Source organism: Mobula hypostoma, chromosome 12 (genome assembly GCF_963921235.1).
Source record: "Mobula hypostoma chromosome 12, sMobHyp1.1, whole genome shotgun sequence".
Taxonomy (NCBI): domain Eukaryota; kingdom Metazoa; phylum Chordata; class Chondrichthyes; order Myliobatiformes; family Myliobatidae; genus Mobula; species Mobula hypostoma.
The window spans coordinates 16,705,847-16,731,556 of NC_086108.1; the positions used below are offsets into that span (position 1 = coordinate 16,705,847).

General features: G+C 40.8%; 1 protein-coding gene across 1 annotated transcript in view; it reads right to left on the reverse strand.

Annotated features, from left to right (window-relative positions):
• The window catches only part of LOC134354636 (xenotropic and polytropic retrovirus receptor 1 homolog), a 411,898-nt gene that overhangs the window by 146,134 nt on the left and 240,054 nt on the right, over positions 1-25,710 (reverse strand). Inside the window, exons 5-6 of the mRNA XM_063063679.1 lie at positions 22,084-22,233; positions 14,917-15,000 (exon numbers count right to left, since the gene is read on the reverse strand). Of these exons, the coding sequence (XP_062919749.1) occupies positions 14,917-15,000; positions 22,084-22,233 (234 nt within the window). The remainder of the gene's footprint in view (positions 1-14,916; positions 15,001-22,083; positions 22,234-25,710) is intronic.

Below are 25,710 nucleotides of genomic sequence, written 5' to 3' on the forward strand. Positions count from 1 at the left end.
GGGGAAGAGTCGGAGTCAGGTACAAGAGAGTACCCCTGTGGTTGTACCCCTCGACACTAAGTACTCCTGTTTGAGTACTGTTGGCGGGGGGGGGAGAGACAGCCTACCTGGGGGAAGTGACAGTGGCCGTGCCTCTGGCACAGAGTCTGGCCTTCTGGCTCAGAAGGGTAGGAAAGGGAAGAGGAAGGCATAGTGATAGGGCACTCTATAGTTAGGGGGTCAGACAGGCGATTCTGTGGACGCAGGAAAGAAACTCGGATGGTAGTTTGCCTCCCAGGTGCCAGGGTCCAGGATGTTTCAGATCGCGTCCAAGATATCCTGCAGTGGGAGGGAGAACAGCCAGAGGTCGTGGTACATATTGGTACCAATGACATAGGTAGGAAAAGGGAAGAGGTCCTGAAAAAAGACTACAGGGAGTTAGGAAGGAACTTGAGAAGCAGGACTGCATAGGTAGTAATCTCGGGATTACTGCCTGTGCCACAAGACAGTGAGAATAGGAATAGAATGTGGTAGAAGATAAATGCGTGGCTGAGGAATTGGAGTAGGGGGCAGGGATTCAGATTTCTGGATCATTGGGACCTCTTTTGGGGCAGGTGTGACCAGTACAAAAAGGACAGGTTGCACTTGAATCCCAGGGGGACCAATATCCTGGCAGGGAGGGTTGCTAAGGCAACTGGGGAAAGTTTAAACTAGAATTGTTGGGGGGTGGGAACCAAACTGAAGAGACTGGGGAAGAGGGGGTTGGCTCACAAATAGAGAAAGCTTGTACAGTGCAAGAGGGAGGATAGGCAGGTGATAGAGAAGGGACACGCTCAGACCAAAGGTTTGAGATGTGTCCATTTTAACGCAAGGAGTGTTGTGAACAAAGCGGATGAGCTTAGGGCGTGGATCAGGACTTGGAGATATGATGTGGTGGCCATTACAGAGACTTGGATGGCTCAGAGACAGGAATGGTTACTTCAAGGGCCGGGTTTTAGATGTTTCAGAAAGGACAGGGAGGGAGGCAAAAGAGATGGGGGCGTGACAATGTTGATAGTGTCACAGCTGCAGAAAAGGTGGACGCCATGGAGGGATTGTCTACGGAGTCTCTGTGGGTGGAGGTTAGGAACAGCAAGGGGTCAATAACTTTACTGGGTGTTTTTTATAGGCCGCCCAATAGTAACAGGGATATCAAGGAGCAGATAACCATATAACGATTACAGCACGGAAACAGGCCATCTCGGTCCTTCTCATCCGTGCCGAACACTTACTCTCTCCTAGTCCCACTGACCTGCACTCAGCCCGTAACCCTCCATTCCTTTCCTGTCCATATACCTATCCAATTTTTCTTTAAATGACAATATCGAACGTGCCTCAACCACTTACTGGAAGCTCGTTCCACACAGCCACCACTCTCTGAGTAAAGAAGTTCCCCCTTGTGTTACTTCTGCCCCCTAACTGTCAACTCATGTCCTCTTGTTTGAATCTCCCCTACTCTCAATGGAAAAAGCCTATCCATGTCAACTTTATCTATCCTCCTCATAATTTTAAATACCTCTATCAAGTCCCCCCTCAACCTTCTACCCTCCAAAGAATAAAGACCTAACTTGTTCAACCTTTCTCTGTAACTCAGGTGCTGAAACCCAGGTAACATTCTAGTAAATCTTCTCTGTACTCTCTCTTATTTTGTTGACATCTTTCCAATAATTCGGTGACCAGAACTGTACACAATACTCCAAATTTGGCCTTACCAATGCCTTGTACAATTTTAACATTACATCCCAACTCCTATACTCAATTTTCTGACTTATAAAGGCCAGCATACCAAAAGCTTTCTTCACCACCCTATCCACATGAGATTCCACCTTCAGGGAACTATGCACTATTATTCCTAGATCACTCTGTTCTTTCTTTTCTTTTTAAATCTTTTTATTGAATAAGTATACAAAAAGGTAAGCCATATAGACACTAATACACTGTTAAAATAAAATAAAATTACAGAAGATATTAATACAAAAAAAATACTATAAACAATGTAATTTAAACATAACATACCAAGGTAACATAATAGTATACTAATTTTTATATATATATCAATAGAGAAAAGGAAACCCCCCCCCAAAAAAAACCCACCATGCAACTAACTAAAAGCAAAGCAAAGCAATGGGCTAACTTGAAACCAAACAGAGTTAAAAAACTTAAAATCACGTCCTCAATTAAAAACAGTAAAAAAAAAACAAGAAGGGTATATATTACATTAAATGAAAATATTGAATAAAAGATCTCCAAGTCTGTTCAAATTTAAATGAGGAGTCATAAAGATTGCTTCTAATTTTCTCCAAAGTCAAGCATAATATCGTCTGAGAAAACCAAAAAAAGGTAGTTGGAGCATTAAGCTCTTTCCAATGTTGTAAGATACATCTTTTCGCCATTAAAGTAAGAAACACAATCATTCTACGGGTTGAAGGGGAAAGATTACTGGAAATTTTAGGTAGTCCAAAGATAGCAGTAATAGGGTGAGGAGAGATATCTATATTCAATACCTTGGAGATAATATTAAAAATGTCTCTCCAAAAAGTTTCCAGAGTAGGGCAAGACCAAAACATATGAGTTAAAGAGGCTATCTGCCCCAAACATCTATCACAAAAAGGATTAATATGAGAATAAAAGCACGCTAACTTATCTTTGGACATATGTGCTCTATGAACAACTTTAAATTGAATTAGGGAATGTTTAGCACAGATAGAGGAAGTATTGACTAATTGTAAAATCTGCCCCCAGTCATCCACGGAAATGATAAACCCCAATTCCTGTTCCCAATCTACCCTAATCTTATCAAATGGAGCTTTCCTAAGTTTCATAATAATATTATAAATCATAGCCGATGCACCTTTCTGACATGGATTAAGGTTAATTATAGTATCTAAAATGTATGTAGGAGGAAGCATTGGAAAGGAAGAAAGTATAGTACTTAGGAAATTTCTAACTTGTAGATATCTAAAAATATGTATTCTTGATAAGTTATATTTATTAGATAATTGTTCAAAAGACATAAGGGAACCATCTAAAAATAAATCCAAAAACCGTGAAATACCCTTAGTCTTCCAAATTTGAAAAGCACGATCCGTAAAAGAGGGAGGAAAAAATATGTTACCTAAAATAGGAATCGCTAACCCAAATTGATTAAGATCAAAAAATTTTCTGAATTGAAACCAAATACGTAAGGTATATTTAACTATCGGGTTAGACACCTGTTTAAGGCGTTTCAAATCAAAAGGAAGAGAGGAGCCCAAAATAGAGCCAAGTGTAAAACCCTGAACAGATTGCAATTCCAATGCTACCCATTTAGGAATGGATAGTATATCCTGGTCAAGTAACCACAATTTCATATGTCGAATATTAATTGCCCAATAATAAAATCTAAAGTTAGGTAATGCTAAGCCTCCATCTCTCTTAGCTTTCTGTAAATGTATTTTACCCAGTCTCGGGTTTTTATTCTGCCAAATAAATGAAGAAATTTTAGAGTCGACTTTGTCAAAAAAAGATTTTGGAACAAAGACTGGTAATGCCTGAAATATATATAAAAATTTTGGCAAAAAAAACATCTTAACTGCATTAATACGACCAATCAAAGTTAAATATAAAGGAAACCATTCAGATGAAAGTTGAATAATATGGTCTATTAATGGTAAAAAGTTAGTCTTAAATAAATCTTTGTATTTACAAGTAATTTTAATCCCAAGATATGAAAAATAATTATTAATCAATTTAAATGGAAATTTATAATATAAGGGAAGTTGTTTATTAATCGGAAAGAGTTCACTCTTACTAAGATTTAATTTATAACCTGAAAAAAGACCAAATTGTGCTAATAGCTCTAAAACAGCCGGGATGGATTTTTGGGGATTAGAAATATATAAAAGTAAATCATCAGCATAGAGTGATATGTTATGGGACTTTAAACCCCGAGTTATCCCAGTAATATTTGGAGATTCTTGAATGGAAATTGCAAGAGGTTCTAATGCAATATCAAATAATAAGGGACTAAGAGGACAACCTTGTCGAGTACCTCGAAAAAGAGGGAAAAAAGGTGAACTTAAAGAGTTAGTACTGACTGAGGCCACAGGAGAATGATATAACAGTTTAATCCAGGATATAAATTTTGAGCTAAAATTAAACATTTCAAGCACCTTAAATAAATAAGGCCATTCTACTCTATCAAAAGCTTTCTCAGCATCTAAAGAGATAACACACTCAGGAACATTTTGTGAGGGAGTATAAACAATATTTAACAGTGTGCGAATATTATAAAAAGAGTAACGACCTTTAATAAAACCCGTTTGGTCTTCCGAAATAATAGAAGGAAGTACTTTTTCTAATCTATTTGCTAATAACTTAGAAAAAACTTTAGAATCAACATTTAATAAAGATATTGGTCTATAAGATGCACATTGAGCAGGATCTTTATCCTTCTTTAATATTAGAAAAATTGACGCTCTATTAAAAGATTCAGGAAGTTTACCAAGTTTTAATGAAGCCTCAAAAACCCTACAGAATCAAGGGATTAATGAAGGAGCAAAACATTTATAAAATTCTACGGTAAACCCATCAGGGCCAGGAGCTTGCCCCAAATTCATAGAGAAAATAACATTCTTAATCTCATCCGTGGTAATGGGAGTACCTAACATAGAAGACATATCCTGTGAAATCTCGGAAGTCTAAATTATCTAAAAAATCATTCATATATTTAGAATCTCGAGGAGACTCTGATTGATATAAGGAAGAGTAAAAATCACAGAAGGTTTGATTAATCCCCACATGATCAAGTATCAGTCGATCATTTTGGTTATAAATCTGATTAATTTGAGATTTAGCATAATTAGACTTCAGTTGATTAGCCAACAGTTTGCTAATTTTGTCACTGTGTACATAAAATTCACTTCTTGTTTTCTTTAATTGGTTTACAATCGAGGACGAGAGTAATAAACTGTGTTCCATTTGAAGTTCAGTTCTTTGTTTATATAACTCCTCAGAAGGAGCGATAACATATTTCTTATCAATTTCCTTAATCTTGTCCACAATTACCAACTCCTCCTGCTTCAGCTTCTTCCTCAAAGCAGCAGAATACGAGATAATCTGACCACGAATATAAGCTTTAAAAGTGTCCCAAAGAATGTTGACAGAAATATCCTCTGTATAGTTAATTGTTAAAAAAAAGATCAATCTGTTCATTCATAAAGTTAACAAAGTCCGAGTCCTGAAGCAACAGCGAATTAAAACGCCATTGTCTATTATTTTGTATATTGGCCAGAATTTTAATAGAAAGCTTAAGTGGAGCATGATCCGAAATGGTTATAGAGTCATAATCACATTTAATCACTGAGGAAATAAGACGAGAATCAATAAAGAAATAATCAATTCTTGAATAGGAATGGTGAACATGTGAAAAAAAAGAAAAATCTTTTTCCTGAGGATGCAAAAAACGCCAAATGTCCGTCAACCCAGAATCAGAAAGGAATGAATTAATCAAAGTTGCAGATTTATTAGGTAAGGTCCGTAGAGGAGCCGAATGGTCCAAAGCTGGAGACAAACAGGTATTAAGATCTCCGCCCCAGATCAATGAAAACTCATTCAAATTCGGAAACTGATTAAATAATGATTTATAAAATTCCGGACAGTCCATATTAGGAGCATAAACATTAACCAAAACTACTTTTTTTTATTAAATAGTAAACCACTAACCAATAGAAATCTACCATTCGGATCAGAAATAATATCATGTTGTATAAAAGTAACTGAGGAGTCTATAAAAATAGAGACGCCTCGAATCTTAGCATTGGAGTTCGAATGAAACTGTTGACCCTTCCAGAATTTAAAAAAACGTAGTCTGTCCCCCCTCCGCACATGGGTCTCTTGTAAAAATAAAATTTGTGCTTTAAGTCTCTGGAACACTTTAAAAACTTTTTTCCTTTTAATAGGATGATTAAGACCATTAGTATTCCAGGAGACAAAATTAATAATAGACTCCATAAACCCTAAAGTCAACCCGCAACAAGGAGGATTGACGATAGGCTCGACCCACGAACCCGGAAAGGGAACAGAACATACAAGAGATACCGGGAAGAAGAACGCAACCAATACTTCAATAATGTATATAGCCCAAGAAGAAAGAAACTAAAACGTGAAGCCCCTCCCACCACCCCCCACCCCATGACCCCAAGGCTAAATCTAACGCAGACCAGCCCGAAAGAAGCAAGCACTAAAACTACCCCCATGACTTCCGATATACGCTCCCTAAAAAAAGTGTAAATATAAAAAAGATCAGCTAATTATAAAACAGTAAAAGAATAAAAAAAAGATAACTCAATTAAAATAAACACATAACAGAATAAAAGCCAGAAAATATAAAAAAACCGCAATAAACCCCAGACCCATGAGTAAACAAAACAACAAAAAAAAGAGAGATTATTAACATAAACTAGTTATAAAACCCTACAAAACAAAATAGATTTAAAAAAAACTACAAAATTTAAGGCCACAAAGGAAATACGTAAAATGACGATGAGGAAGTAACCACCCAGAGTCCCCTGGGAAAAAGAAAGAAATGACGCAGTTAAAAAGAAAGTTTAGCAACCATATTAAATAATCAAAAATAAACTTTTCTGCCCAAATAGGGCAAAAAAAAAATTAAGACCGACAAATTCACAGCCTCCGATCAACGGAGCTAGTTAAAATATTACGATTAAGATGTTGAAGGTGCAAATTGATCCAGATAACTCTGGGCATCTGATGGAGATTCAAAAAAACAGAGGGCTCCATCCAACGTACGAATCCTTAAATGTGCAGGATAAAGCAGCGCTGGTTTTAAATCCATCTTGTAGAGTTCCGACATCACAGATCTATAACGAACCCGTTGATCCCGGATTGGTTTACTGAAATCCTCCACGAATCAGAACTTAAGATCCAGAAAATCAATGTAACCTTTAGATCGAACGAAACGAAACAGTTTCTCCTTGTCTTGAAAGTAATGAAAACGTAAAATGACATGTCTAGGTTTATCTGACCTAGGCGAGTATGATGGAACTCTGTGAACACGATCCAATAACGATGGTTGGTCAGAAAATACAGTAGGAAATGCATCTTTTAAAAGTTGAGAAAAATACTTCATAGGGTTATCGGATTCAACAGCTTCACGCACCCCAAACATTTGAAGATTCTGCCGTCGCATTCTAGATTCTAAGTCAGAATTTTTAAAGGTCAGAAAGTCGAGTTTCTTCTTCATTACATTAATTGTTTCTTCGATTTTCTCCATCTTGAGCTCACTTTGTTGCGTGGATTTTTGAAGATCAGATATAGCCGACCGATGTTCCGTAATAGATATCTGTATCTTCTCGATTGAATCGGCAACTTTCTGGAAACTAGTTGAAATTTCCGCACGAATCAGCTCCATAACAGAGGTTGAAATTTCCCTTTGAATTAGCTCCGATATAGCTTTCAAAGTCACCGGTGGTTCAGTCGGAGGGAAATCAGTACCTTTCGGTCTAACCGGAGGTTTGCCATCCTTCCCGTTTTTTCCATTCTTAGACATAGCAGACCTTAAACGCATCCAATTATCGGAGAGCCCAATTTGTTTCAAACTATTGTAAAAGTTGATGCCTTAATGGTTAATTAAAATATAGCTGATCATAAGAAGAAAAACTCAGAGGTAATGGAGCGAGTCAAGAACGCGACTTCACTCCATGAGCGCTACCGGAAGTCCCCCCACTCTGTTCTACTGCATTTTTCAATGTCCTACCATTTACCATGTATGTCCTATTTTGATTGGTCCTACCAAAATGTAGCACCTCACATTTATCAGCATTAAACTCAATCTGCCATCTTTCAGCCCACTCTTCTAATTGGCCTAAATCTCTCTGCAAGCTTTGAAAACCTGCTTCATTATCCACAATACGACCTATCTTAGTATAATCTGCATATTTACGAATCCAGTTTACCACCCCATCATCCAGATCATTAATATATATGACAAACAACATTGGACCTAGTACAGATCCTTGAGGTACACCACTAGTCACTGGCCTCCAACCTGACAGTTATCCACCACTACTCTCTGGCATCTCCCATCCAGCCACTGTTGAATCCATTTTACTACTTCAATATTAATATCTAACGATTGAACCTTCCATGTGAAACCTTGTCAAAGGCCTTAATGAAGTCCATATAGACAACATTCACTTTACCCTCGTCAACTTTCCTAGTATCCTCTTCAAAAAATTCAATAAGGTTTGTCAAACATGACCTTCCATGCACAAATCCATGTTGACTGTTCGTAATCAGACCCTGTCTATCCAGATAATTATATATACCATCTCAAAGAATACTTTCCATTAATTTACCCACCACTGACTTCAAACTTATAGGCCGATAATTGCTAGGTTTACTCTTAGAACCCTTTTTAAACAATGGTACAACATGAGCAATATGCCAATCCTTCGGCACCATCCCCGTTTCTAACGTCATTTGAAATATTTCTGTCAGAGCCCCTGCTATTTTTGCACTAACATCCCTCGAGGTCCTAGGGATTATCCTGTCAGGACCCGGCAACTTATCCACTTTTATATTCCTTAAAAGCGCCAGTACTTCCTCTTCTTTAATCAACATAGTTTCCATAACTTCCCTACTTGCTTCCTGTACCTTACACAATTCAATATCCTTCTCCTCAGTGAATACCAAAGAAAAGAAATTGTTCAAAATCTCCCCCATCTCTTTTGGCTCCACACATAGCTGTCCACCCTGATTCTCTAAGGGACCAATTTTATCCCTCACTATCCTTTTGCCATTAATATAACTGTAGAAACGCTTTGAATTTATTTTCACCTTACTTGCCAAAGCAACCTTGTATCTTCTTTTAGCTTTTCTAATTTCTTTCTTAAGATTCTTTTTACATTCTTCATATTCTTCGAGCATCTCATTTACTCCATGCTGCCTATATTTATTGAAGACATATCTCTTCTTCCGAACCAAGTTTCCAATATCCCTTGATATCCCTTGGCTCTCTCAAACTTTTAACCTTTCCTTTCAACCTAACAGGAACATAAAGATCCTGCACCCTCAAAATTTCACCTTTAAATGACCTCCATTTCTCTATTACATCCTTCCCATGAAACAAATTGTCCCAATCCACTCCTTCTAAATCTTTTCACATCTCCTCAAATCAAAAATCTCAACCCTGGGTCCAGACCTATCTTTCTCCATAATTATATTGAAACTAATGGCATTGTGATCACTGGACCCGAAGTGCTCCCCAACACATACCTCTGTCACCTGACCTATCTCATTCCCTAACAGGAGATCCAACACTGCCACTTCTCTAGTTGGTACCTCTATGTATTGCTGCAAAAAACTATCCTGCACACATTTTACAAACTCCAAACCATCCAGCCCTTTTACAGTATGGGCTTCCCAGTCTATGTGTGGAAAAATAAAATCTCCTACGATCACAACCTTGTGCTTACTACAAATATCTGCTATCTCCTTACAAACTTGCTCCTCCAATTCTTGTTCCCCATTAGGTGGTCTATAATACACCCCTATAAATGTTACTACACCTTTCCCATTCCTCAATTCCACCCAAATAGCCTCCCTATATAAGCCCTCTGATCTATCCTGCCAGAGCACCGCTGTAATATTTTCTCTGACAAGCAATGCAACACCTCCCCCTCTTGTCCCTCCGATTCTATCACACCTGAAGCAACAAAATCCAGGAATATTTAGTTGCCAATCACACCCCTCCTGCAACCATGTTTCACTAATAGCTACAACATCATACTTCCAGGTATCAATCCATGCTCTAAGCGCATCCACCTTTCTTACAATGCTCCTAGCATTAAAATAAATACATTTAAGAAATTCTCCACCTCTTACTCTCTGTTTATCACGAACGGTGCAAACAATTTTACTCTCTTCTTTTTCTTCCTTCTCCCCTACATCTGGTCCTACACTCTTGTTCCCCTCCCCCCTTGTATCTAGTTTAAATCCACTCGAGCTGCTCGAGCAAACCTACCTGCAAGAATATTTGTCCTCCTCCAGTTCAGATGTAAACCGTCCTGCCGGAACAGTTCCCACCTTCCTTGGAAAACTGCCTAATTATCTATAAATCTGAAGCCCTCTCTCCTGCACCATGTCTTCAGCCACGTGTTGATCTGCTCTATCTCACTATTTCTAAACCCGCCTGCACGTGGCACTGGTAGCAATCCTGAGATTGCTATCCTGGAGGTTCCGTCCTTTAACTTGACGCCTAACTCCCTAAACTCACCTTTCAGGACCTCCTCACTCTTCCTACCCATGTTATTGGTCCCTACATGGACCACGACATCCAGCTGCTCACCCTCCCTCTTGAGAATACTGAGAACTCGATCCGAGATATCGCGGACCCTGGCACCAGGGAGGCAACAGACCATCTGGGGTTCTCAATCTCTTCCACAGAACCTCTTATCTGTCCCCCTAACTATCGAATCCCCTATCACTACTGCTCTCCTCTTTTCCCTCCTTCCCTTCTGAGCTGAGGGTCCAGTCTCGGTGCCAGAGATGCAACCACTACAACTTGTCCCTGGTAGGTTGTCCCCACCCAACAGTATCCAAAACGGTATACTTATTATTGATGGGAACGGCCACAGGGGTGCTCTGCTCATTGTGTCTATTCCCCTTCCCTCTCCTGACAGTCACCCAGCTACCTGCCTCCTGACTTTTAGGGGTGACTATCTCCCTGTAACTCCTACATGAGGAAATCTGCAGATGCTGGAAATTCAAGCAACACACATCAAAGTTGTTGGTGAATGCAGCAGGCCAGGCAGCATCTCTAGGAAGAGGTACAGTCGACGTTTCAGGCCGAGACCCTTCGTCAGGACTTGAGATGCTGCCTGGCCTGCTGCGTTCACCAGCAACTTTGATGTGTGTTCCCTGTGACTCTTGTTTATTTCTACTTCTGCCTCACGAATGATCCGAAGTTCATCCAGTTCCAGTCCAGTTCCCTAACACGGTTTGTCAGGAGCTGCAGCTGGATGCACCTTTCACAGGTGTAGTCATCAGGGACAATTGTGCTCGCCCTGACTTCCCACATTCTGCAAACAGAGCACTCAACTGAAATAGGGAAACAGATCCTGGAAAGGTGTAATAATAATAGAGTTGTCATGATGGGAGATTTTAATTTCCCAAGTATCGAATGGTATCTCCCTACAGCAAGGGGTTTAGTTGGGATGGAGTTTGTTAGGTGTGTTCAGGAAGGTACCTTGACACAATAGGCCTACAAGAGGAGAGGTGATTTGGTATTGGGAAATTAACCTGGTCAGGTGTCAGATCTCTTAGTGGGAGAACATTTTGGAGATAGTGATCATAATTCTATCTCCTTTACAATAGCATTGAAGAGAGATAGGAACAGACAAGTTAGAAAAATGTTTAATTGGAGTAAGGGGAATTATGAGGTTATCAGGGAGGAAATTGGAAGCTTAAATTGGAAACAGATGTTCTCAGGGAAAAATACAGAGGAAATGTGGCAAATGTTCAGGGGATATTTGTGTGGAGTTCTGCATAGGTACGTTCCAATGAGACAGAGAAGTTTTGGTATGGTACGGTACAGGAACTGTGGTGTACAAAGGCTGTAATAAATCTAGTTAAGAAGAAAAGCTTACAAAAGGTTCAGAGAGCTAGGTAATGTTAGAGATCTAGAAGATTATAAGGCTAATAGGAAGGAGTTTGAGAAGGAAATTAGGAGAGCCAGAAGGGGCCATGAGAAGGCCTTGGCGGGCAGGATTAAGGAAAACTCCAAGGCATTCCATAAGTATGTGAAGAGCAAGAGGATAAGACGGGAAAGAATAGAATCTATCAAGTGTGACAGTGGGAAAGTATGTATGGAACCGGAGGAAATAGAAGAGGTACTTAATGAATACTTTACTTCAGTATTCACTATGGAAAAGGATCTTGGTGATTGTTGTGATGACTTGCAGCAGACTGAAAAGCTTGAGCATGTAGATATTAAGAAAGAGGATGTGCTGGAGCTTTTGGAAAGCATCAAGTTGGATAAGTCTCCGGACCGGAGGAGATGTACCCCAGGCTACTGTGGGAGGCGAGGGAGGAGATTGCTGAGCCTCTGACGATGATCTCTGCATCATCAATGGGGACGGGAGAGGTTCCGGAGGATTGGAGGGTTGTGGATGTTGTTCCTTTATTCAAGAAAGGGAGTAGAGATAGCCCAGGAAAGTATAGACCAGTGAGTCTTACCTCAGTGGTTGGTAAGTTGATGGAGAAGATCCTGAAAGGCAGGATTTATGAACATTTGGAGAAGTATTGTATGATTAGGAATAGTCAGCATAGCATTGTCAAGGGCAGGTCATGCCTCATGAGCCTGATTGAATTTTTTGAGGTTGCGACTGAAAACATTGACGAAGGAAGAGCAGTCGACGTAGTGTTATGGATTTCAGCAAGGCATTTGGTAAGGTACCCCATGCAAGGCTTATTGAGAAAGTAAGGAAGCATGGGATCCAAGGGGACATTATTTTGTGGATCCAGAACTGGCTAGCCCACAGAAGGCAAAGAGTGGTTGTAGGTGGGTCATATTCTGCATGGAGGTCGGTCACCAATGGAGTGCCTCAGGGATCTGTTCTGGGACCCTAACTCTTCGTGATTTTCATAAATGACCTGGTGAGGAAGTGGAGGGATGGGTTAGTAAGTGTGCGGATGACACAAAGTTTGGAGGTGTTGTGGATAGTGTGGAGGGCTGTCAGAGGTTACAGCGGAACATTGATAGGATGCAAAACTGGGCTGAGAAGTGGCAGATGGAGTTCAACCCAGATAAGTCTGGAGTGGTTCATTTTCGTAGGTCAAATATGATGGCAGAATATACTATTAATGGTAAGACTCTTGGCAGTGTGGAGAATCAGAGGGATCTTGGGGTCCGAGTCCATAGGATGCTCAAAGCAGCTGCGCAGGTTGACTCTGTGATTAAGAAGGCGTACAGTGTATTGGCCTTCATCAATCGTGGAATTGAATTTAGGAGCCGAGAGGTAGTGTTGCAGCTACATAGGACCCTGGTCAGACCCCACTTGGAGCACTGTGCTCATTTCTGGTTGCCTCACTGCAGAAAGGATGTGGAAGCCACAGAAAGGGTACAGAGGAGATTTACAAGGATGTTGCCTGGATTGGGGAGCATGCCTTATGACAATAGGTTGAATGAACTCGGCCTTTTCTCCTTGGAGCGACGGAGGATGAGAGGTGACCTGATGGAGGTGCATAAGATAATGGGAGGCATTGATTGTGTGGATAGTTAGAGGCTTTTTCCCAGGGCTGAAATGGTTGCCACAAGAGGACGCAGGTTTAAGATGCTGGGGTGCAGGTACAGAGGAGATGTCAGGGGTAAGTTTTTTTACTCAGAGAGTGGTGAGTGCGTGGAATGGTCTGCCGGCAACGGTGGTGGAGGCGGATACGATAGGTTCTTTTAAGAGACTTTTGGATAGGTTTATGGAACTTAGAAAAATAGAGGGCTACAGGTTAGCCTAGTAATTTCTAAGGTAGGGACATGGTCGGTACACCTTTGTGGGCCGAAGGGCCTTTACTGTGCTGTAGGTTTTCTATGTTTCTATGTAACCCTTTTTCCTTTAAAGTATTGATCAGATTTGGTCATTACTGGCAAAGCCAGCATTTATAATCCATTCCTAAATGCCAAATCTCTCATCCCATGAACATTGTGATTTGCTTGGTAGAGGAAACCACAATGGAGTCAGTCTTGGCTATGCAAGGTAAGGATAGCAGTTTTCATCTTCAGATGATACAAATCAGCCTGATAGGGTTTTCCAAAAAATTTATAGTTTTATTCAATGTTCAAAGTAAATTTATTATCAAAGCATGTGCATGTGTTTATGTCACCATACACTACTTTGAGATTCAGTTTCTTGCAGGCATTTACAGATGCACTTAAACAAGTTGAATTTAAATTTAAATTTCCTTGGTAGCCTAAAGTAATTTAAACTTATATCTCTCGCTCAATATTCCAAATCTCTGGGTACGACTACAATGAACAATCTTTGATCTTGAAAGTTAATTCTGCTTTTTTTCTTTCCATGGATGGTGCCTGACCTAAGTATTTACAAAACGTTATTTTTTATTTCAGATCTCTAGTACCTGTAACCATCTGATATCCACCTTGAATACTGTACCTGGAGAATACATGCTGGTCAGAACAGGGAGCAGAAAACATTTTTCACATTATGTACAAAACATTCACAGAAAGAAAGTACTCAAGATACACATTCAAAGTTCAAAGTAAACTTATTATCAACATATATACACACACATATATATATATGTCACTATATACTGCCTTGAAATGTATTTTCTTGCAGGCATAACAGAGAAATACAATAAGATCAATAAAAACTACACACAAAGATTGACAAAACAGCCCATGTACAAGAGAAGACAAACTAAATAAAAACAAACAAATATTAGTATTGAAAACATGTGTTATAGAGTTCTTGAAAGTGATTCCATAGGCTGTGGAATCTGTTCAGAGCTCAGGTGAGTGAAGTTATCCATTCTGGTCCAGGAGTCTGATGGTTAAAGAGTAATTGTTCCTCAATATAATAGCAGGACGCAAGGCTCTTCTAACTCCTTCTCAATAGCAGCAGTAAGAAGAGAAAATATGGCCTGGATGGTGGGAGTCCTTGATGAAGGATACTGCTTTCTTATGGCAGAGCCTCTTGTAGATGTGCCAAATAGTGGGGAGGGCTTTGCCTGTGATGAACTGGATTGCGTCCACCACTGTTTGTAGGCTTTTCTGTTTATTGCACATTGCATCAATCAACGTATCTCAAAGAACTAGCTTGCACAATGAGAGTCAATACGACAGTTGAAAGGTAGCCTACTTGTGGTTTAACCATAACTAACCTGAGCAGCTCCCAGGGGCGGCACTCGTAATCTCTTCATGGCTTTCTGCCTGTCACCTCCTTCCAACTCTGCAGTAACAAGGGCCTACAAAGGAATAACACAGATTATAAATAGTAATGGGCTGCCGGCAATGGTGGTGGAGGCGGGATACAATAGGGCCTTTTAAGAACCTTTTGGATAGGTACATGGAGCTTAGAAAAATAGAGGTCTATAGGTAAGCCTAGTAATTTCTAAGGTAGGGACATGTTCGGCACACCTTTGTGGGCCAAAGGGCCTGTATTGTGCTGTAGGTTTTCTATGTTAGTCTTACTGATACCCATCGAATAAAATTGGAAAGAAATGGTTTTCTGAGCCACTCTATCTGAAGTTATTTATTTCATACCTACTGAAAATCTAACTTCGTTAATTTATTTTAACTGACAGATTTATTGTCTGGCATTAGTTGTTTTACAAATCATCTGCTGCTGATTCATGAAACCAAGAGTCAGCTGCATCAAACAGAACTTGAAGTTAACGCTTTAAAAAAAAAACTTAAGAAACAATGCAAAGACCAGCAACCACTATTCATCCTAATTTCTCCAAGGAAGGTGGTAATGAACCACTGAAGACACTTGCTGTGTGCTATTTGCAAGGAAATATCAGGACTTTTGATCCATCAGCAACAAATGCACAGTGAGAGTTTCAAATTAGGATGATGTGTGACCTGTAAGGGAACATGAAGTGGTACTATTCTCATAAAGTTACCATTCTTGTTCTTCTTTGAGGTAGTGTTTGGGGTTTGTTAAGTACCATCTGAGTAGCTAATGGAAGCAGCTGCAATGCATTTTGTAAATGGTGATGGATGGAGTACATATTCAGGTTTATGCAGTGGGTGCTAACCAAGCACACTGCTTTGTTCTCAATGTTATCAACTCTCCTGCAGGTTGTTGAGGGCTCCAGACAGGTAGGTATTATTCAATTATGCTTTGTCTTGTGACTTACTGAGTTGGAAAGACTCTGGGATGTCAAGGTGAGTTACTTGCTCAAGGTACCAACTCTGATGAACTGTTGTTGCTATGGTATTTATATATGTAGTTGGTCCAGTTCAGTTACTGGTCAGTGGTGACCCCCAGACTTAGTAACAGAAAGGCCACTGTATATTGATAATTATGGTTAGACTCTCTCCTTCTGGAGTTGGGCATAGCTTGGCTTTTAAATGTTAAACAGATCTCATCAACTCACTCCTAAATAATATCCAAGTCTTGCTGCATTGAAGAATGATCTGCTTCATTTTGAGAGATATTGCACATAGAATTAAATATAATGGAAACATCAACAAACCATTTTGCTTTCTGACCACACGATGTAAGAATGGTCATTTCTGATTTACTGAAGCTTGTTGAGTCTTGGACACTGCTTGGAGGAAGAGCTGCGGCAAATTCAGAAAAGGAAATGCCAGAGATATTCAGCAGATAAGGTGGCATTTTGGAGAAAGAGTCAGAGTTACATATTCCAGGTTAAAAACATTTCATCACAAGTGATCAACCACCTGAAATCCTGATTTTCTCTTTCCATTGATGTCTGTCCTGCTGAATATCTCCAGCATTTTCTGTCTTTAATTCTCAATTTGTTTTTTGATTCTTTCAGTTATGTCTAAAAACCAAGGCAACTAGCCTCAAACAATCACAACCACCTAAACAAGAGAAAATCTGCAGATGCTGTAAATCTGAGCAACACACACAAAATGCTGGAGGAACTCAGCAGGCCAGGCAGCATCTATGGACAAGAATACAGTCCATACGGCTTGAAATGTCGACTGTACTCTTTTTCATAGATGCTGCCTGGCTTGCTGAGTTCCTTCAGCATTTTGTGTGTTGCGCAGCAACATGAATTTGGTATGACTGTAATCTGTGGAGTGCTTTCCCCTTGATAATCACTGACTTCAGGTTTACAAGAGTTTCCAGAACCCATACTTAGTTGTAATTGTCTCCTGCGCTATCACCAATCTCACTGACTCTGGATCTCCCACCCACTGCCACCAACCTCATAGTTCCCCAAAGCCGCACTGCTTATTTCCACCTACTACCAAAGATCCACAAACCTGACTGTCGGGGTGGGCTCACTGTTTCAGCCTGCTCCTGTCCTACTGAACTCATGTTCACATACATCAATTTCATTTTATCCCCCCTTGGTTCAGTCCCTTCCCACCTACATCTGTGTTAATAAATGGGCTCTTGATCACTTCAACCTCTTTCAGTTCCCTGGCCCCAATTGCCTCACATTCACTATGGATGTTCAGTCTCTATACACTTCTATACCCCATCAGGAAGGCCTTAAAACAGTTGTACAAAGGCTGTTGTAAATCTAGTCAAGAAGAAAAGAGTTTACAAAAGGTTCAAAAAACTAGGTAGTGATAGAGATCTAGAAGATTATAAGGCTAACAGGATGGGGCCATGAGAAGGCCTTAGCAGACAGGATTAAGGAAAAACCCCAGGGCATTCTACAAGTATGTGAAGAGCAAGAGGAGAGAATAGGACCAATCAAGTGTGAAAGTGGAAAAGTGTGTAAAGAACCGGAGGAGAAAGCAGACGTACTTAATGAACACTTTGCTTCAGTATTCACTATGGAAAAGGATCTTGGTGATTGCAGGGATGGCTTACAGCAGACTGAAAGGCCTGAGCATGTAGATATTACGGAAGATGTGATGGAGCATTTGGAAAGCATCAAGTTGGATAAGTCACCAGAACCAGATATGTACCCCAGGCTACTGTGGGAAGAGAGGGAGGAGATTGCTGAGCCTCTGGTGATGATCCTTGCATCATCAATGGGGACAGGAGAGGTTCCAGAGGATTGGAGGATTGCGGATGTTGTTCCCTCACTCAAAAAAGGGACTAGAAATAGCCCAGGAAATTATAGACCAGTGAGTCTTATTCAGTGGTTGGTAAGCTGATGGAAGAGATCCTGAAAGGCAGGATTTATGAACATTTGGAGAGGCATAATATGATTAGGAATAGTCAGCATGGCTTTGTCAAAGGCAGGTCATGCCTTACGAGCCTGATTGAATTTTTTGAGGATGTGACTAAACACATTGATGAAGGAAGAGCAGTTGATGTAGTGTTATGGATTTCAGCAAGGCATTTGATAAGGTACCCCATGCAAGGCTTATTGAGAAAGTAAGGAGGCATGGGATCCAAGGGGCCATTGTTTTGTGGATCCAGAACTGGCTTGCCCACAGAAGGCAAACTGTGGTTGTAGACGGGTCATATTCTGCATGGAGGTCGGTGATCAGTGGAGTGCCTCAGGGATCTGTTCTGAGACCCTTACTCTTTGTGATATTTATAAATGATCTGAATGAGGAAGTGGAGGGATGAGTTAGTAAATTTGCTGATGACACAAATGTTGGGGGTGTTGTGGATAGTGTGGAGGGCTTTCAGAGGTTATAGTGGGACATTGATAGGATGCAAAACTGGGCTGAGAAGTGGCAGATAGAGTTCAACCCAGATAAGTGTGAGGTGGTTCATTTTAGTAGGTCAAATATGATGGCAGAATATAGTATTAATGGTAAGACTCTTGGCAGTGTGGAAGATCAGAGGGATCTTGGGGTCCGAGTCCATAGGACACTCAAACCTACTGCACAGGTTGACTCAGTGGTTAAGAAGGCATACGCTGCATTGGCCTTCATCAAACGTGGGATTGCGTTTAAGAGCTGAGAAGTAATGTTGCAGCTACTGTATATAGGATCCTGGTCAGACCCCACTTGGAGTACTGTGCTCAGTTCTGGTCGCCTCACTACAGGAAGGATGTGGAAACCATAGGAAGGGTGCAGAGGAGATTTACAAGGATTGTAAATCCCTGGATTGGGGAGCATGCTTTATGAGAATAAGTTGAGGGAACTCGGTTTTTTCTCCTTGGAGTGACAGAGGATGAGAGGTGACCTGATAGAGGTATATAAAATGATGAGAGGCATTGATCTGGGATATAGTCAAAGGCTTTTTCCCAGGGCTGAGATGGCTAGCACGAGGGGGCACAGGTTTAAGGTGCTTGGAAGTAGGTACAGAGGAGATGTCAGGGGTAGGTTTTTTAGACAGAGAGTGGTGAGTGTGTGGAATGGGCTGCCGGCGACGGTGGTGGAGGCGGAAACAATTGGGTCTTTTAAGAGACTCCTGGATAGGTACAGTGGCATGCAAAAGTTTGGGCACCCTGGTTAAAATTTCTGTTACTGTGAATAACTAAGCGAGTAAAAGATGACCTGATTTCCAATAGGCATAAAGTTAAAGATGACACATTTCTTTAATATTTTAAGCAAGCTTACTTCTTTATTTCCATCTTTTACAGTTACAAAATAACAAAAAAGGAAAAGGGCCTGAAGCAAAAGCTCGGGCACCCTGCATGGCCAGTACTTAGTAAAACCCCCTTTGGCAAGTATCACAACTTGTAAACGCTTTCTGTAGCCAGCTAAGCGTCTTTCAATTCTTGTTTGGGGGATTTTCACCCATTCTTCCTTGCAAAAGTCTTCTAGTTTTGTGAGATTCTTGGGCCGTCTTTCATGCACTGCTCTTTTGAGGTCTATCCACAGATTTTCGATGATGTTTAGGTCAGGGGACTGTGAGGGTCATGGCAAAACCTTTAGTTTGCGCCCCTTGAGGTAGTCCATTGTGGATTTTGAGGTGTGTTTAGGATCATTATCCTGTTGTAGAAGCCATCCTCTTTTCAGCTTCAGCTTTTTTACAGACGGTGTTATATTTGCTTCCAGAATTTGCTGGTATTTAATTGAATTCATTCTTCCCTCTACCAGTGAAATGTTCCCCATGCCACTGACTGCAACACAAGCCCAAAGAATGATCGATCCACCCCCTGTGCTTAACAGTTGGAGAAGTGTTCTTTTCATGAAATTCTGCACCCTTTTTTCTCCAAGCATACGAGGGATGATTGATAAGTTCGTAACGTGAGCTGTATAACTCATCTCCTTCTACCCTAGGCCACGAACTTATCAATCACCCCTGTTGTGGACCACTTGGAGGTCCAAGACATTCTCATTAAATGCACGTGCAGTTCAACTCTTTGAGTGATAATGCAGAAAGTTTGAACTTAATAACTCATCTCCTTCTACCTTAGGCCACAAACTGATCAATCACCCCTGCTATGGACCACTTTTAGGAGGTCCAAGATGCTGACTTCTACAAAGAAGGGATCCATATGCTCCACGACCACTGGACTAAGTATGTACGTGTCGGGGGGACTATGTTGAAAAATAAACGTGCTAGGTTTTCTAAAATTGACTCCTTCTACCTTAGGCCACAAACTTATCAATCACCCCTCGTACCTTTGCTCATTGCGGCCAAAGACCCCAAGATCCCTCTGATCCTCCACACTGCCAAGAGTCCTACCATTAATACTATATTCTGCCATCATATTTGACCAACCAAAATGAACCACTTCACACTTATCTGGGTTGAACTCCATCTGTCACTTCTCAGCCCAGTTTTGCATCCTATCAATGTCCCGCTGTAACCTCTGACAGCCCTCCACACTATCCACACCACCTCCAACCTTTGTGTCATCAGCAAACTTACTAACCCATCCCTCCATTTCCTCATCCAGGTAACTTATAAACATCACGAAGAGTAACCAGAACAGATCCCTGAGGTACACCACTGGTCACTGCGGCCAAACAGTTGTATTTTAAATTCATCAGTCCACAGGACTTGTTTCCAAAATGCATCAGGCTTGTTTAGATGTTCTTTTGCAAACTTCTGATGCCGAATTTTGTGGTGAGGATGCAGGAAAGGTTTTCTTCTGATGACTCTTCCATGAAGGTCATATTTGTGAGGTGTCACTGCACAGTAGAACAGTGCACCACCACTCCAGAGTCTGCTAAATCTTCCTGAAGGTATTTTGCAGTCAAACAGGGATTTTGATTTGCCATTCTAGCAATCCTATGAGCAGTTCTCTCGGAAAGTTTTCTTGGTCTTCCAGACCTCAACTTGACCTCCACCGTTCCTATTAACAGCCATTTCTTAATTACATTACGAACTGAGGAAACGGCTACCTGAAAATGGTTTGCTATCTTCTTATCGCCTTCTCCTGCTTTGTGGGCATCATCTATTTTAATTTTCAGAGTGCTCGGCAGCTGCTTAGAGGAGCCCATGGCTGCTGATTGTTGGGACAAGGTTTGAGGAGTCAGGGTATTTATAAAGCTTTGAAATTTGCAACACCTGGCCTTTCCTAATGATGACTGTGAACAAGCCATAGCCCTAACAAGCTAATTAAGGTCTCAGACCTTGGTAAAAGTTATCTGAGAGCTCAAATCTCTTGGGATGCCCAAACTTTTGTATGGTCCTCCTTTCCTTTTTCTCACTCTAATATTGTACATAACAAAACTAATACACGAATCTTGCTTAAAATGCTGAAAAGAATGTTTCATCTTTAACTTTACGACTTTTGGAGATCAGTTCATCTTCTGCTCACTTAACTGTTCATAGTAACAGAATTGTTGACCGGGGTGCCCAAACTTTTGCACACCACTGTACATGCAGCTTAGAATAACAGAGGGTTCTGGGTAACTCTCGGTATTTTTAATCATCTGGAGGAAGGAGTTCTTCGCTTGCTTGTGCTTAGACTTCATGGGATCTGGAATCATTCATTTCATCTGCGTACCACTGTGTTACCACCTACTGTGAGTCTGTCCTTCTGGTGTGACTAGATATACCTGGAGATTGTGAAGGATAGATTTGCATGTTGGCTGCAAGGATAATCTGATTAATACAACTATACAACCCTCTGACTGATGTGGGACGGGTCACATCATTTAGACCTAATTGCTTGATGTTCATAAGCAGAACATTGCTGGAATCCTGCAAGTAGATCACAACTAGGTGGTCATATTGGTTCATTCCTATTATTATTCTATAGCAGCTTTGATACAAAATGGATGTCTTGCTAACTCTAGCTTGATCATTAATTTGACCTCCTAATTCATGTTCTAATCCTAAACTTGCCAGCACATACAATAAGAAGTGACAAAACGCATCAAAATCACTTGTAAAGCATGTTTCCTAGAATAAACTTGTGGCTAATGAACATTTTTTGACAGTAAAAACATAGGCATTATGAATACTACATTGTGAACTGACCATTTTCAGGAAGAATCCTTGTCCTTCATCATGTGAAATACTCTGTATCTCTCACCTCTGTTTCACTGATGAGCTGAGTGATTTTCTTGCAGGTGTAGAATGGAGCCACTTCTACATGCACTACTCGCCAGTCAGCTCCACGACTTGTCTCCAGCATCTTGTCATGCTTCTTCAGAATCTTTCGGAAACCAGTGAAATTCAGATTCTGAAAGATAGTATTTAGACTAGTAATGCATACTGTTTTTATCTCATACATTTAACTGCCTAGTTGAGATTGCTGGAACTGTAATGTAAGCTGAAAAGTAATTTGAAGTTTCTTCTATGGAAGCATTCCAGACTTCTCCTACTCTGTTTGCTGTTGTACCCATAAATGTACATTTTCTCATACATTCAGATATTTTTATACTGTGGGTTAATGGAATCAGTAGTTACTTCACTAAATTTTAAATATGGAGATAAAAAGAAGTGAAAGTAATTAAATGATGTTGAGCACATAGGGGCCATGCTCTAAATGAACGATGGAATAGATTCATGGAACTGAATCATCCACACTATTCACTTTCATGGTCAGCAGCATTATCAATTACATAGCTACCAGCATTGCTCAAATTTGTGAGAGTAGACACATATTTCTCTCATTTTTCTCAAACCTTCCACTAGTAAATGCATCTCTTTGCTGCCTCAAGTACTTGGAACTGATTCAATACTGCAAACCATGACATAAGGATCGATCAGTCAGATCAAAAATGGTGTAATTTTAAGGCATTAATACATACAATTGTAACATTACTCTACTGGAAGTTCATGACTAGCACCAATAATCCAGAGCAATTAATTCTCATCCAACAATGGCAGTTTGTAAATTACATTTACGTCAGTGGTGTACGATAACATCAGTACTGGTGATTAGAAAGCCTAAATGACTTTGGATCCAGAGCAAAAGAGGTTGCCTTTTGACTGTCCTCTGAAATGATGGAGCAAACTGCATATTTGTCTCAAATCTGTTATAAAATAAAGTAACGAAAAGGGCAATTTTCTTGGGATAAGATTTAGAGAAAACAAATGCATACCCAACCAGTCAAACTGAAAAGTCCTCCTCACTCTCTGGTTTGAGATGGTGAAGCTCAGCAAACACTTGCTGGCTACTAATTACTTTATCGATCACACCTTTTCTTGAAAACGATCACTGTAATGAATAGCCTGTAACTTCCATTTCGGAGTTCAGCTGGCATTTTTGCAGTGTGAACTGCAGTCTCAGAGGTGCAGGGTGGTTGTGGTCTGGCGTGTACGGGCTGAATCAAGGTGGTGGGGCCGGGCCCGAGAACAAGGAATGAGCCAATGGCTGGCCATCGCTGGAACAGGCTTGGAGCTAATTGGAAGTGCAGATCCAAAATGAGGTGAGGCAGAGGTGCTCGGGCCCAAGAGTGAGGAACAAGCCAATGTCTGACTGATTGAAGAGCAGAGCCAGATTGGAAAGGCCAGGTATAGGCTGAATCGAGGCAGCGGGTCCCTGGCCTGAAAGCATATTGAAGAGGACCTGAGTCTGAGAGCAAGGAACAACTTGCTGTTTGGCTGATTTAAGCGCCAGACCAGATTGAAAAGATTAGGGTGTTGGGGCTGGAGGAGAGGGACAGGCTAGTGTGAGGCTCGCTGCTCCGCGAGGTTTACTCATCTGTGTTGAACTGAGGCTGTTGGCTGCAACCAACGGGCTCTTGGATTAGCTGTGACAGGCTTACTTTTATTGTTTGCACAGTTTGTTTTTTCTTCCCACGCATTGGGTATGTGACATTCTTTTTTAATGGGTTCTATTCGATTTCTTAGTTTTGTGGCTGCCTGTAAGGAGACAAATCTCAAGGTTGTGTACGGTTTGTATATAGTTTGATAATAAACATACTTTGAACTAACACCTAAGAACATATCCCAAGCTGCGCCATAGTATTGTCAAGAAATGGTCTGACCTAGGATGAATCTGTGAATCTACTGATTCCCAGACTCTACTAATTCCAGAAAAAATAGCAGCATGTACCGTAGCTCCTGACACTAGCATCGTCATTCACTATCATAGTTGATCTATTTCAGATCCCTTTCCTAGCACTGATGTCAATAACCTTGATTTCCATAAATCCCAGAAATAACCTGACCTTTATTCTGAAATTTATCCACTTCTTTTGGTAAAAAGACCAAAACAGTATACAGTTCCTTGGGTCTGGTCTTACTGACAGTTTATACAAATGCAATATAAATTCTTAACTTCTGCATTCAAATTATCTTGTAATAAAGGCTAAATATTATTTGCCTTCCTTATTGCTTGTTGCACCCACGTTGGCCTTCAGCAACTCGTGTGTAAACTTGACAATGTTCCTTTGAATGCCAACCATTCCTTACCGTTTAGCAAATAATCTGAATGTGCAACAAAATGGATAATTTCACATCTTTCTACATTATATTCCCACTGTCATGTTTTCAACCTCTCATCAGTTTGCCCAGATCCCCCTGAAGCCTCTTGACGTACCCACCTGCCTCAATATTCACAATTCTAACTAGTTATGTAGTGCCAGTAAACTTGGAAATAGGCATTTGGTCTTCTGAGCCAAATTGTTGATGTAGATTATGAAAAATAGTGGCTTTTCATCTGAAATCTAATAGGGACTTAGGAAGGAATTTGAGAAGCAGGACCTCAAAGGTAATTATCTCAGGATTACTGCCTGTGCCACGTGACAGTGAATATAGGAATAGAGTGAGGTGGAGGATAAATGCGTGGCCAAGGGATTAGAGCAGGGGGCAGGGATTGAGGTTTCTGGATCATTGGGACCTCTTTTGGGGTAGGTGTGACCTGTACAAAAAGGATGGGTTGCACTTAAATCCCAGGGGTACCAATATCCTGGCAGGGAGGTTTGCTAAAGCTATTTGCAAGAGTTTAAATGAGAATTGCTGGGGGGGTGGGAACTGAAAAGATGGAGGAAGGGGCTGTTAGTTCACAAACAGAGAAAGCCTGGAGACAGTGCGAGAGGAAGGATAGGCAGGTGATAGAGAAGGAATGCACCTAGACCGATGGTTTGAGATGTGTCTAGTTTAATGCAAGAAACATCATGAACAAAGTGGATGAGCTTACAGCGTGGATCACTACTTGGAGCTATGATGTTGAGACTTGGATAGCTTAGGGGCAGGAATGGCTGCTTAGAGTGCCAGGCTTTAGATGTTTCAGAAAGGACAGGGAGGGAAGCAAAAGAGGTGGGGGCGTGGCAGTGCTGATCAGAGATAGTGTCACAGGTGTAGAGAAGGAGGAAGTCATGGAGAGATTGTCTTCTGAGAGTCTGTACGTGGAGGTTTGAAACAGGAAGGGGTCAATAACTCTACTGGGTGTATTTTATAGACCACCCAATAGTAACAGGGACATTGAAGAGCATACAGGGAGGACAGAGAGGAAATTAAGAACCTGGTGGCATGGTGCAAAGACAATAACCTATCCCTCAACGTCAGCAAGATGAAGGAATTGGTTGTTGACTTCAGAAGGAGTAGCGGACCGCACAACTCCATTCACATCGGTGGTGCGCAAGTGGAACAGATCAAAAGCTTTAAGTTCCTCCGGGTCAATATTACAAATGACCTGACTTGGTCCTACCAAGCAGAGTCCACTGCCAAGAAGCATAATCCACCCATCCAACACACTTTTTCTCCCTCT